Source organism: Gavialis gangeticus, unplaced genomic scaffold (assembly GCF_001723915.1).
Source record: "Gavialis gangeticus isolate Ggan-Ray unplaced genomic scaffold, GavGan_comp1, whole genome shotgun sequence".
Lineage (NCBI taxonomy): Eukaryota > Metazoa > Chordata > Crocodylia > Gavialidae > Gavialis > Gavialis gangeticus.
This window is the reverse complement of record NW_017729013.1, coordinates 5,703,088-5,716,335: the sequence shown is the minus strand read 5'-3', so window position 1 is coordinate 5,716,335 and position 13,248 is coordinate 5,703,088. Positions and strand designations below refer to the sequence as shown.

Genomic DNA, 13,248 nt, shown 5'->3' with positions numbered 1-13,248 from the left:
AGCACACCTCAGCCTCTGCCATGAACACCAAGTCCCCCGGAGGCTGGGGGGCACGGCAAGCTCCTGCAGGCAATGGCAGCGCTGCCGGCAGCGGGGGGTGGAGGGTGGTGAGCACCGACTGGCTGTCAGCGACCACCTGCAGACACCAGCAGCGGTGATCCAGGACCGCCTGCAGGTGCTGACAGTGGTGACAGCCCAAGCCAGAACCATAGCAGCCACCTGCACCCCCCCACCCAGCCCTGCTTTGTACGGGAACCTAAGATATGGGGCTCTTTCCACCATGCTGATTGGGGGTGGGGGGGAGCGTCTCATCTTTGATTCAAGTAAATACGATACTTAACCGGATGACAGCAAGGATTGGGTCAGAATCTTGCTGTCATTGCCTATAAATAAAAGGTGACGGTCAGATCTCCATGGCTTGCAGAGAAGTTGCAGTGCATATTGAGATCTCCTGCATTAAAACCTGGACTTTCAAAAATGGATACCTGAAACTAGGCTTCTCCCAAGGGATATGTGCATCCAGGTCCCTTGAGCAGCTTTGAAAACCTTAGCCCCCTGCCTATATTTAGGCAGCGAAAACAAGTGGCCTGGTTTTCCTAAGTGCTAGGCACCCAGCAGCTTCTGTTGACTTTCTTTTCAGAAGATCAGAGCAATTAATGAGCTGCCTAAATCTGGACTTTGGAGCCTAGTTGTAGGCACCCGGCTGTCAAAGACCTTGGTCCTTGGTCAAAGGGTACAAGTAATGAAAAAGGAAGTTTTTACCAAGCTTCCCTGACTGGATATTTTTAAATACTCTATTATGGCATAAATCTCACAAAGTAAGAAGGGACTTTAATCACCCAGAGTCTCAAGTATATTTCCAAATAAAACCCTTCACATTCAATCAAGTGTGGCTGAACAAGTCACCAGGGAGAGCTAAAGCCATTAACAAATACTAGAGACAATTAAAGGGAAGACTAGTGGACTTTGTTTCATCTTCCTTGCTCATGGCTATATTTAAATATAATTTGTTCCTGTTCTCTTTGCTGCAGTCTCTTCTCTCCTTCTGGGGATACTAATAGCAGCAAAAGTTTCCCGGAGGGGGAGTGCTCTAAGGTGAGGTGCATTATACTGAAAGTTGATGGGCTACTTAAAGGAATTGAAATGGGTTGAAGCTCTGAGGAAGTTGATTGTAGCTTGCTGCTTAGGTATTGTAGTAATGAGCCCTGTTGGAAAAATCAGCTGCCCTTTATATTTAGATATTATTTATATACATATCCTATATGGAAATTTTAAACAATAGCTTTGAAAAGGTTAATTAATACATTAGCACTTGAGTAGACGATTAATCAATTTACATCCCAGCAGCTCAATAAGTTGCTTACAAGCATCTACAATGTGCATTGCTCATGTGCGTAATGCGCTTCATCTAATACTCCTTTGTTAACCCTGCGAAACATCTGCAAGGAATAAATGGCTATTCTACAAAATTGGGTGTTGGTAAGAGTTGAATGGGCTTCACCAGCATTGCAAGCGGCCAGCTTCCTACTGCACCGCAGTGAGGCATGTCATGCTACTTCCCTTTCATAGTGCTTTGCCAAGGGCTTGATCTCCTCAGCATAGGTTGCTGAGAGCAGTGAGGGCAAGTATGAAGAATAAACCCATGAGTTGGTTGCAGAGTACAAGGGACTCTGCAGCAGAGGGACAGCACTGTACAGCCTACACATTCTCCTGCTTCTGGTCAGAAGGAGACCAGAGGGGAGCTCAGAGCAGACTGCCTCATTGGCATGCCAAGGCGCACACAGGAGCACATACCGCATGACCTCAGACGGGCCTATTCTACACCCCTTCTCTTTTAATACTCTGTGCCTAAGGCGGTGGGCAGGCAAAGGGCTTGAGATCCATTGTCACTCAACTTAGAGCACTGGGATTACTGTGTAATTTTAATGTCCGGCACTTGAGCATGTGCATGTCACTCCTCCTGCGCACACACAGGCTTTCAGGATTGGAGTTTATGAGGCTCTTGAAGCTGCAGCGCTCTTTGCAAAGTCAAAAGCACATTTTCTGCTTATTTTAGTGGCTTACAGATGCTCACTCTAGGCCTGTTTAAATGCTGTACAGCTTCAGTAACTGAATGTAGTTATTTCAGAGTGTGGGTGGACACTGGTCTTGGAATAACGTGTCCTATATTGATTTGACTTGGTAGGACATGTTTGTTGTGCAGTTTGTGTAAAGACCGTCTTGACTGAACTAATATAGTGTGAATTAAAATGGATATTTAGCTGCATTCATTCCAATTTGTATGTAGATGAGTCCTGATACAGAAGGAGGTGGTGAAGGAGGGGTGCGCGTGTGTTGGAACAGGAGGAATGAGAACTAAGATGTAGTACCATATGGAGTTGGGACAAAACATTAAAATAGTAGGGAAGGATCAGTAGCTTGAGTTGGATGCCAAAGGTGAGTTCTGATGAGGAAGAGGAGGCTGCAGGGCTTGAGAGCAGAGGTGATCCCACAGGGGAGAAAGGGCAGCTGCAAAAGAGACTTAAAGGAAAGGTTGGGTTTTTGAGACTCAGTAAGTGAAATACTGCCTGGGTGTCCGTGACAGCCCAGATTGGGAGTTTAGGAGGTGGAAAGGAGCAAGAGGCAAATTGCAAAGAACTTCTGTTCTGCCATACACCACGTGGGAACAGAAATGGAAGATACAGTGAACGTTTCCATCAGGCCATGCTTCCAGCGTGACTCACATCTCATGGTTTGTAGGAGGTGAGGTGGTGGTTTAGAGCTGAATTTGCCAAGCAGGTGTCCTTGCATGAGCCTCCCTGGCATCTCAAAGGAAGAGAAGTGTAATGATGATAATCCATGACATTGCATCAGTGCTGGTAATTCATTGTATCAAGCTGACAGCTAACAGACCCCCCACATACATATTATCCTACTCTTCTCTCCCACCCCCCACAGACAGATGATTCGGCAGTAACCGCCATGAATTACAGGGGTTCTTACCTACCACGGCCAAAAAACCCACTAATGAGATGAGAGGTTCCTCCCGCTCAAATGCTTCCCAGAAAAAAGACTTGATAAACAGATGGGCAGACAGGTCCATCTCCAGGGCTCATTCAGATTTTGGCCATTCTGCCGGCATGCTCACGAAGGGGCCTAATGGGCACTGGTTATGGAAGCAATTTTTGTCATCTGGACACGTGTCATCTTCAGGAACTTAGCAGAGATCCCCCCTACGTGGTGTGAACATTCGGGCACTTTTGGGCTGCCCCTATGTGTAAACGATGGTCAACCCATCACATTTCACCAGCACTAAATATCTTTCCCTTCCTCTCTCCCTCCTTTCCTTCATCTCAAGCTTGTATTCTTGTTAAAAATGAAAGAAATTGAAAATGGTAGACACTGTGTCCAAAGTTGGATCCACATCTGTATTTGGAACATCGCATTGTCCTAGAACGTTTTGGACTGAGGAAAATCATTGTGTCCGTGGTAAAAATAGAAACATCTTGCAAAATTCGCATCTGGATTTCCAATATCTGCAACAGTTTGTGGAGGGAATATCCAGCTTAGGATCTTACATTTAGGTGCATCACCAGCACCTCAGTCAGCCCACTGAGTCTCAGAAGGTGACTTTTACCAATTCCCATTGCAACATCTGCTGATCTGCCTCAGTGGATGCCCCTGTTTAATTTGGAAAGGTGCAGGTTCATACACATGATTCTTTCTTTTCTGGGACGTTGGAAGGCAGAAGTTGAGGCTGTTTAAGTTAAAAAAAAAAATATCTCACCTGCATTTGTAATGCCACGTCCTTGCTCATCTCTCGGAACAACTGCCGACAAATTAGCTGATACTTGAACTGTGGGTTTACAGCTGCCAATATTGTTAGTCACAAAACTGATACTACAGAAGCACAATTCCTATTCTGGTTTGTGTCATGAGTAATGGGACTCTTTGCATGCCTGCAGTAAAGGGTGTGGTGTGTCAGTTTTAATCATTAGATCCACACACCACGCTGCTATGTTTGGGAAAGCTGTTAATGAAGCACAACAGAAAGTGTTATTCATCTGGTAAGAAAAGAGGATCCTGTTTGAAGAAGCAATTATTTGCACTTAAATGTGGCTTTCTGCAGAGGTGCTGAAAGGTGACTGGCAGCACAGCTGCATGCAGCTTTTGCTTTGGCTTCTTTGTCTTTCTCTGAACTGCCAACCCCCACAATATATCAGATGCATCCCTAAGCGATCTTATATCATGTTAGACCACTAGACATCGATGTTATTGTGCCTCAGTGTTGACAATGCACCACTGAGCCAGCTCAAAGGATAACAAGTCGGGGACTCTGCTGTACAGTCCCATTGAGTTTGCTCCAGAAACCATGAAGCTCTGGGAAATGAAACCTACACTGATGCTTTGGCCCTAGCTCATAGCTGTTCCACCCATCAGCCATGTCATTATGGACCATGCGAGTCTCAGCTGATTTTATCTAACCAGATTGTACATTAATCTGCTGCACTCCCAGCAGCCCAGTGACACAAAGACACTGCCCCAACGTGTGCTTTCCTTGCAGGGAACCCTGATGCTGCTGCACTCCTTCATCTGCTTGTAACGCGTGTATAAGAAAACCCATGCATTTGGCAAAGTTGTAGCTCATATGCTAATTTCATGGTCCTGAGCCTGCTTTGAGGAACCCCAGGGAAGTTAAATCTGTCTAGAGTTCAGGAAATTTGCACAAGTGCAATCACTGTAGCTATGTTGTTGCAGTCCCTGGTGTGCCAAAACAAAATCTAGTTCACACTGGTGCAGGACACCTGCATCGGGCCTTTCACTAGTGCTGCTATATCATTATAGCTAACGCTGGTTCAGATTTCAATAGTCTGGACAAGTCCTGCATTTCCTCTCTTGCAAGACCCCTTCTAGCTACTTCACTTCAAGGTTCAAATGCTTAATTCCCAGGCTTAAGGATCACCTGACTATTTAGACAGCAAGGCTGGTTCTTCTGAGTTTTACACATACTTTGTCAGATTAGTGGCCACTAATAAACCTATAATCTTTTCAAGCATAGTGGCTTATTCCCTTTATTAACTACTTTAAAAAAAAAAGAGAGAAAAGAGTTAAGGCTGTAATTAGACCTATTAAAACATTTGTTACTTACTCAATGGTCTGTATCAGTAGGATAAATATGTAATTGGGGGGGGGTTGTTCAAACGCAGTTCAAGGCAGTCACATGCCACTGCCTTGCTGAAGGATACTCTGGCCTATTGAGTGCTACCATGGTGCAGAGGAACTGGAGTAAAATCATGGAGGCTTGAGCAGTCATATCCCTTTCAAAATGTGTGTGCATGTACATTTAATATCTACAGTCCAGTATTTCCAGCAATGGAGACATGCATGTTAATATAATAGTCTGGGACTCTTAGAGAATAGCCCCTGCTTCCCTTTCTTGCTTGGAAAGACACGGAAGAGAAGAGGGCATCCCTCCTGCTCTCCTCCCCAATGCTGGTAGTGGGTACTTTTGTGGCGTGGCTTTCAGCTGACAATAAGCAAGAGCATGCAGCTTTTGTCCTTTCTTCGTGTTAGCTTATGTTATGGCTGAATGTTGCCTGCTTCTGTCCCTATCATCCCTTTGTTGTATATCAAAAGTGAGGAGGGGGAATTATTGCTCTCTTGCATCTTAAATCATCCTAGCGTTCAAGGCAATTATACCGCATAGATTGGATGTTCCCATGGCAACTTTTCTCTTGCTTTTTGTACCCAGTCATTGGTGTACAGATCTTGTGGCCAAGAATGCTGCTATGGCCTTGGCCGTCACTGTATGAGCGTGTCTAGGACTTCAGAGGGCAGTTTACAGAGGGAGGCGGATTTGCCCAGTGCTTCCACTCCTGGGAACTACATTTTTCATAAACCAGGGGCATCACTGGCAGGTATTGTTGAAAAACCCAGTCTTCTGTGTTGCTGTTTAAACTGTATTAGAAACAGATTGCTTGCCGTTCTAGTTTTTGGTGTCCAAAAATCATTTCACACCCCCATCACTAGCCCAAGCAGAAAGCACCAAAGCCTTAAATTACTGGGATTAATTTATACGAAAATGAAATAAGCTTAGGTGTACAAAGCTGACTCCAGGTTTTAAAGTCCCTTGGCAGAGCTGGAAGCATTTGCACAAATGAACAAATTACAGAAGAGTTCCAAAGTAATGTATAAAGGAATAAACTTCTTTAATGCATAGCAACTTCTGCTTGGGGAATAGTAGAATTCAATTAAGTTTTCATTTTCAGCTTCTCATGCTGTTCTTAAAGGCAGTTGGCCCAGAGCACACACAAAGTGGCCAGCAGCTGCCCTCTTTGTCTTATTGTTTTGCTCGAGTCCAGACTTCAACTAAAAGAAAAAGGAGCTCAACCCAGAAACAAGGGCCTACCCGTCCATGTGTACAAGACATGCTTCTTGTACATGTGAGCAGCACGTTGCATATAAAAATGTGTGTATGAGGTGTGTTCATGACTTCACATGGTAAATTAACTCTTCCCTAGTAGTTCATTTATATGACTGTAGTCCACACATGGAGCATAAGAGAGTTTTTTTCTTGCCTATGTAGACAGAGAAGAAAATTAATTTCCCTGCAGAAGGGCCCACCCTTGAGGCTAGGTACCTAGCTGGAATATATTGTCAACATTGACAGTAAAGACTTTTTCATGTGATTCAGACACTTAAAGATGGATGTTTAGGTGTTATCTCAAATGATTTCCTGAGTAATTTTGATCACTTAGATACCAAGTTGATGGGTGCTATCAAAACTCCCAGGAAAGATCAATCAGTAGTATTAAAAGGAAATAATATAAACACAGCATGGGAAGATCTGGAGAGGATTGTAAGCAAGTGCTTCATTCATTTTTATGTTCTTATACTGCTTACCTACCACTCTGTCTGCCCAGGCGCCTTTATCCATTGCCTTCAAGACTCTGTCTTGGAGGTGCAGCGTTGCTTACATCTTGTACGGTTTTTCTTTTTGTGTGGTCATGTTGATTGCCATCTAAAGTCAGAAACCCATTGCTCAGGCTTATTTGTATTCCCCGTGGCGGGCCAGTAGGGGGTGCTCCTGCATTGAGCCACCCACCTCACTGCACCTGACCACCCTCCAGGCTCCGAGTGCCTCCCTGGGGCGCCTCACGTCTGGACGACCCCCGCCTTCCTGGAGCACACCCGCTAGCCTGAGGTTAAAACTGCCACCACCCAGGGCTGGGCTTGATTTCTGGATCTGCGTCCCCTGGGTAACACAGGCCTAGTAGGCCTTGAGGGTACTTGACTCACTTCAAGCACTTGGGGGTGCTTCCCTCAGTCAGGAGCACAAGTAGTGGTCGCCCTTAGTCAGCCGAACCAAGGGGACCTCAAGGCATAATCTAGGCCCACTCCCAGTAAGTCTCCCATGCTAGGTACAAAGGAGAACTTTATTGGTTGCAAGGGCTAGGGTTGGAATAGGGTACTGGGTAGAGCAATATCAGAGAAATCCCATAAAGCAAACTGGCATGGCTGGGTAGCCTTTGATCACACATCTGAGTTACTGCAAGCTATGTATCTAGTTAGATCTCAGGTAGCTTACTCACAAGTATCATCCCGAGGCAGGTGGAAATTCCCTCTGGAGGCAGGCTGTTCCTTGATCATGAGTTTTGAGAGAGAGAGCAAGTTTCAGATGGTCCAGCTCTTCTCTCTCTCTGAGTCTTCCTTATGGCTGCTGCCCCTCCTCCTGGGCAGTTCTTAACTTGTATAGCCCTTATGACCTCATTTACCTGGTCCAAGGGAGGCCAGCACCTGTTGGCTGTCAGCCAACCAATTTGAAATGCATCACTAGTTCCTGGGCAGACTGGCAGTCTCTAGCTCCCCAGGGAGCCCAAGCCTTTCACCCACGTATGTGATGCCAGTCACATAGGCAGAGGGAGCAGATTTCCCCCCTCCCTCAGGAATGTATCCAGCTCAGGTTACCTAACGGGATGGGGTAATGTGTGTATCCTCTGCCGGGCCCATCCTCACCAAATTGTCACAGAGCAGAGTTTTTGGGGAGAAACAGAGGTGGCTTTCTGCCACACTCCCCATGCATCAGAATGTGTTTAGCAGAAAAACCTGAAATAGAGTAAAACTCCTAGCTTTACTGATATACTGAACTGGTATTAATAGCAGTGAGAAATTTCAGCAGGATTTTCCTATTGTAGGCAAGGTCTGAGAAATGCATCTTGAAAAAACAAGTCAGAACATCACTCGAGTGCAGAGTGCTTATTGAGACTAATGCTTGAAAACGTGGAGCTCTTTAACTCTATGTACCCCGCTCTTCAGAACCATACTTGCTTCTGACTTTCCAGTGTCAGAAGCCAACCCATGAACTTGGGCAAAATAAAAGCCAGCCTCCAATGTGACCTCTTTCTCATTTTGCCTGCCCAAGTCATTCAGCAAGTGCATAACACTGATCATCCCCAGTGCATTGGCTACCCATATGCCAATCATATGTAGCGTATCTTCACAGTATTGTGGAGTGGTTCAGCTGTGGGCAAGGGCCATGAATTCAGTGGTTTGAATCAGAAAGTCACCCTTTCTGGCTGCACCACCAGGCATCTGTTAAGTGCTGTTGGAGGTGCATTAATTCCCTATATTGCAAACACCTGGTGAGTGGGCAGGGACCTTTTATAATTACATTTAAAAAATGGGTATAGAGGTAGAACTTGCATTATAGTAACAGGTATTGAAGACTCTGCATGTGCTCATGTGTTTAGAGCACAGCCGGGCAATTATTTTAGGTGGAGGGCCGCTTCATGACTTTTGTTGAGCTGTCAAGGGCTGCGTGGGTAGCCCTGCCCCTTGACAGTTGCCCCGCCCCCTGTTTGCCATATTGGGACCAGAAGTCCCACCCCCTAGCCCCTGACCTTTGCATTGGAAGTCCCTCCCCTTCCCTCACTCCCTCCAAATGCTCCTTTTGGGAGGGGAGGGTTGCCAACTTGGAACCAGAAAAAAATAAATCCTATGCTAAAATTCAAATATCCTACTATAACATATTTTAATTTTATAACAAAAAATATTTGTCATAATTTGTGTTTGTGTACTGTGTACGGAAGGCTTGCATAATAACTCAAAAATAAAGTCTTATTCCTGTATATTGCATATGGGGGGGTGTGATTGGGGGGGGTGGAAGCAGGGACCGGCGCTCCCTTCCACTTCCAGTGGAGTCCTGGGTTTTCCACGGCAGGGGGTGAGGAAGGCAGCTGAATCCAGCACAGAGCTTCCCCCGGTGCTGCACGAGTGCGGGAGCTACATGCACACCATGCAAGCCCCGACATGCAGCGCTGTAGGAGCCACATGATACTGCAGCGCTGGCTGGAGCCGGGTGCCAGCGCCTACGTGGGGCACGAGCGCCCCAAGCACCCCCGCCTGCTGCTGCTGCTGCTGCTGGCAGCAGGGGCTGCACACCATGTGGAGAAGTGGAGGGTCCCTGCTATCCCTCACATGCACACCCTGCCCAGCTGAGCTCCGTGATGAAAGTGCCTGGTGGGCTGGATCTGACCCGTGGGCCATATTTTGCCCACCCCTGGTTTAGAGGAAACATGACAAATGGTTCCTCACCCTGGGACTTCCAGTACGAAAATGGTCAATGCACACAAAGTGGAGTTCTTTGGAAAAGATGTAAATTGTTTGCCAGCCTATGTACCTGTGGCTTGTTGACTACAGTGCTTGGTTGGCTTGTGGGACAGGACCTCAGGAAACCTCCTTAGACTTATTATATGACCTCAAGTGTCAAGTCACTTACTCTTTCACCACCTCAGTTTCTCTCCTTTGTAACCAGAGATGAACAGCACTTCCCACCTTTGTAAAGCGTTTTCACATTTAAGAGCTTAATGTTACCTGTACAGCTCCATCTGAGTGACCTAAGGGATAAGAACAGAGACAGTTTCTGGGAGACTGAAAGGTTTTGAGTTTTAAGTTTGGCCTCTCTGAGCCCTTTTTCTTCCTGCTCATAATTTGCTGCTGCAGTTAACTAAATGATTAATAAATTATTTCTGAACCTGCAAGTTATTTCTAGGCCTAGCCTATGTTGTTTTGCTGTCTAACTGCTCAGTTGTGCTAGTGCTTCAGGTAGATATGGAAGTGGTATGAGCAATGCCTTCAGACAGTGACACCTAGGAAACTGTAAGTGCAGAGAGAGAGGCTGACTTGAAAATCAGGCCCTAAGAGTTTAAGAACCAATGTCAAAATGAGTATTACATTTGAATAATTACATAATTCCTTTTTCTCTTTTTTTCTTCCTTTTATCCTCCATATTGGATTTACCAGATTTGAATTTGCTGCCCCTGTTCCAACATATATTCTGGCACATTGGATCTTTGCTCACTTCCAGCACCTGGAGATTGCTCTCCCACCCCCCCGAGTGATATCAGTACCTAACTTTACACTGGTGCATGATGTGCCATGGCAGTGGCTGTTAGTGAATGCCTCATTTTTGTCTCTAAACAGCTACAGTGTCTGCTTTCTGAGCTGGCCAATGTTCCTGGGGCCATTTGCCAACTTTACCAGCGAGCTTGAGTTTTACTTCATCATCAGTGTTTGCATTTTACCTGAATTACTAAGGTGAAATTCTTTGGAAGTGTTCAGTGTCAGACGAGGCCTTCTTCCTTGACTGCTGTGGCTTGCACTGACTGCAGTGAGAGCAGAGTTCAAATAGTGGTTAATGCTTTTGAAAGTCCTTCCCCTGTGCATCCCCGCATACCTGGTCCTCAGCCTGTCATCTCCAAACCTGCTGCTAAGCCTGTCCATTGTCTGAATTAGAAGCACCTCTAAAATACAGAAATTCTGATCTAGGAAAATTTTGGTTAACTTAATTCTGCTTGAATTTAGGGAAATTGGTTCTTCTATAACCTTGAAGAGCCCGTCAAGTTGCGCCAATATTAACTTGTCACTCACTGTGCTGTGGGAACTCTGATAAAGAGGAGTTATGCTTATCATTTAAAACCTCTGAATATAAAGGTTGTTATAGTTCAACTCCACTCAAAACTGCCTTTCTAGTGAGCCATTAATTGCATGAGGTTGAAGCTCACCCTGAGAATGAAATGAGAATCTGTTTCCCATTTTTTACCCAACGTGGCCGCCAAAGTATTTTTGCTAGTGAAAAACACATCAGGATTAGACCATCTTCCGAGATGCATGTTAAGAGAAGGATTTATTGCTCTTCATACGTATAAATCACTACAAACACATCACTGGAAAACCAATGGCAGCAGACCGAGGGGAAAAGAGGGGCAAGTGTTACATTCTGGTCACGTGGAGATACGTTTTTCTTGCTGGACTGTTTCATTATCAACCACTTTGAAGGCTTGACGATCAGGGTCATGTATTAATCTTTTCTTTTTCTTCTTCTCTTAGTACTTCTGGCTCCTTGTCCTCTCACGAGGTTTGGTTGGCATTGGTGAAGCCAGTTACTCCACCATCGCTCCCACCATCATAGGAGACCTTTTTACCAAAAACACCAGGACCCTCATGCTGTCTGTCTTCTACTTTGCGATCCCTCTGGGCAGGTAACAAACCCATGCAGTTCTGACTGATCCTACATGGCTGACTTGTTTTGGCTGGCTTTCTTTATATAGTGAAGGCTGCAGATTAGCGAGTACAGGAGGAACCGGTTAACCAGAAGAATTAGGTTTTGTTCCCAGTTCTGCCATAAACTCATGTGCAGTGTTAAAGCCCTTTTAGGGAATAAGTATGAAGTATTAGATATTATTAGCAAAGTGCAGTTTTGGAATAGTGACAGTATTGATTGTACAATTAATATGACTAACGGTATGCTGACTCTCTTAACTGTTGATGCTTCTTGCCCATTTGTTGTCTGGGCCTAGCTGAGTCCTACCAAATTCCTGTCAAGTCTAGAGGATCATTTTTAATACTGGGAGATAAATTTTCAAAGGTGTGCAAGTGCACGATTGAACATGCATACTTTTTATAAGTTTCTGCTTTCCCAGAGCCGCCTTAGTTGCCTTTCATATTTCAGCCTATATGCAACTATGACATTTGGCTCTGAGCAACTCTAGACACCACGGTAACTAAAACAGTAGTGGTCATACTATTTTAGTGCTTCTACTCGTGGAGCTGCAACTGTGGGAAATAATATATTTAAAAGTTTAGTACAGAGAAGGCTGAATGCTCTGATGAACGTTTACGCTGAACCTTACAAAGAGAAATGGAGGAAAGCCAAGCCTGTAGATTCCTGATGAATGTAACAGCCATATTCTGTCTTATAGTAGTTATTTCCTCTGGCACTTTCTCTCATTTGAGTTCCCTTATCAGCCCAGTGCAGTATCTGATTGTTGGGACATGAGGGATTCTGTGTTTTTCTACAGTGCCTGACCCTGCATTGTGAGGTGGTAGACAGGGTGAGCTCATGCAATTTGCATCCAGATTCCAGAGGTAGATGGCTTCCTGTGGAGAAGTAACTCAGTGAGTTCATTTCCAGAAGGGAAAACCTGGACAGCAGTGAACCCCATCAGTGTAGTAAAAAACATCTGATTTGGGGTGGTAACACACTGATTACTGATCAAGGCAGTTAACTTGAAGACAAAGCTTAAAAGCATTCCTTTGCTCTTCAGGAAAAAGAAATGGCCAAGTCTGTAACTTGATGGAAATAACTGTTTCCTAAATGGCCCTAGGACAATGAGTGTTTGCATAATGAATTCAGCTGAGTGATGGCTGGCAACATATCAATTCCTCCTGAAGACAAATGTGCTTAGTAATGGCATGCAGCTAGGAATGGACCCAAGTTCTTCAGTCTGGCTCTGGGTCTTAATTATCCCAAAGGCCAGTGGACTTGGAATCAGTGGTTTGGTTTGGGGACCTATTTTTGCAAATGGTCAGTACCGGAATCTTACTGAGTACTGCTCAGGTATCTATATGGCTGTACAGGCTGTATAATAAAGGTGTCTCACAAGTTCCAATCCCCCTCTAGCATCCCTTGCAGCTTTAACCCAGGCAGGCTCCATGCTGAGTGGTGCATTTTCAAAAGAAGCTCCAACACTCAACTAGAACTGCCATTTATTTCCTGGACATAACTCAGCATCACCCAGCAAAAGATCTGCTTGGTCCTCTGACCTCCCAGTAGGTTGATAGTGTTTTCTCATTAGGACTCTGCATGTTTTCTCTAAGCCTTGTCATATGAGGTTATGGCATCTCTTGATGGGTATTAAATGGACAGTCAGTACATAAATGTTTAGATGCAGTGTCAAGTTGGAAGGCTTTTTTTTTTTTTTTTTTTTT

General features: G+C 45.0%; 1 protein-coding gene across 2 annotated transcripts in view; it reads left to right on the top strand.

Annotated features, from left to right (window-relative positions):
• The window catches only part of SPNS2 (sphingolipid transporter 2), a 146,446-nt gene that overhangs the window by 74,214 nt on the left and 58,984 nt on the right, over window positions 1-13,248 (top strand). For both annotated transcript variants that reach the window (XR_002096323.1, XM_019511419.1), the window contains exon 3: window positions 11,368-11,519. Coding sequence is in view for 1 of the 2 variants with exons in the window: in XM_019511419.1 (XP_019366964.1) it covers window positions 11,368-11,519 (152 nt within the window). In the remaining variant the exon portion in view is untranslated. The remainder of the gene's footprint in view (window positions 1-11,367; window positions 11,520-13,248) is intronic.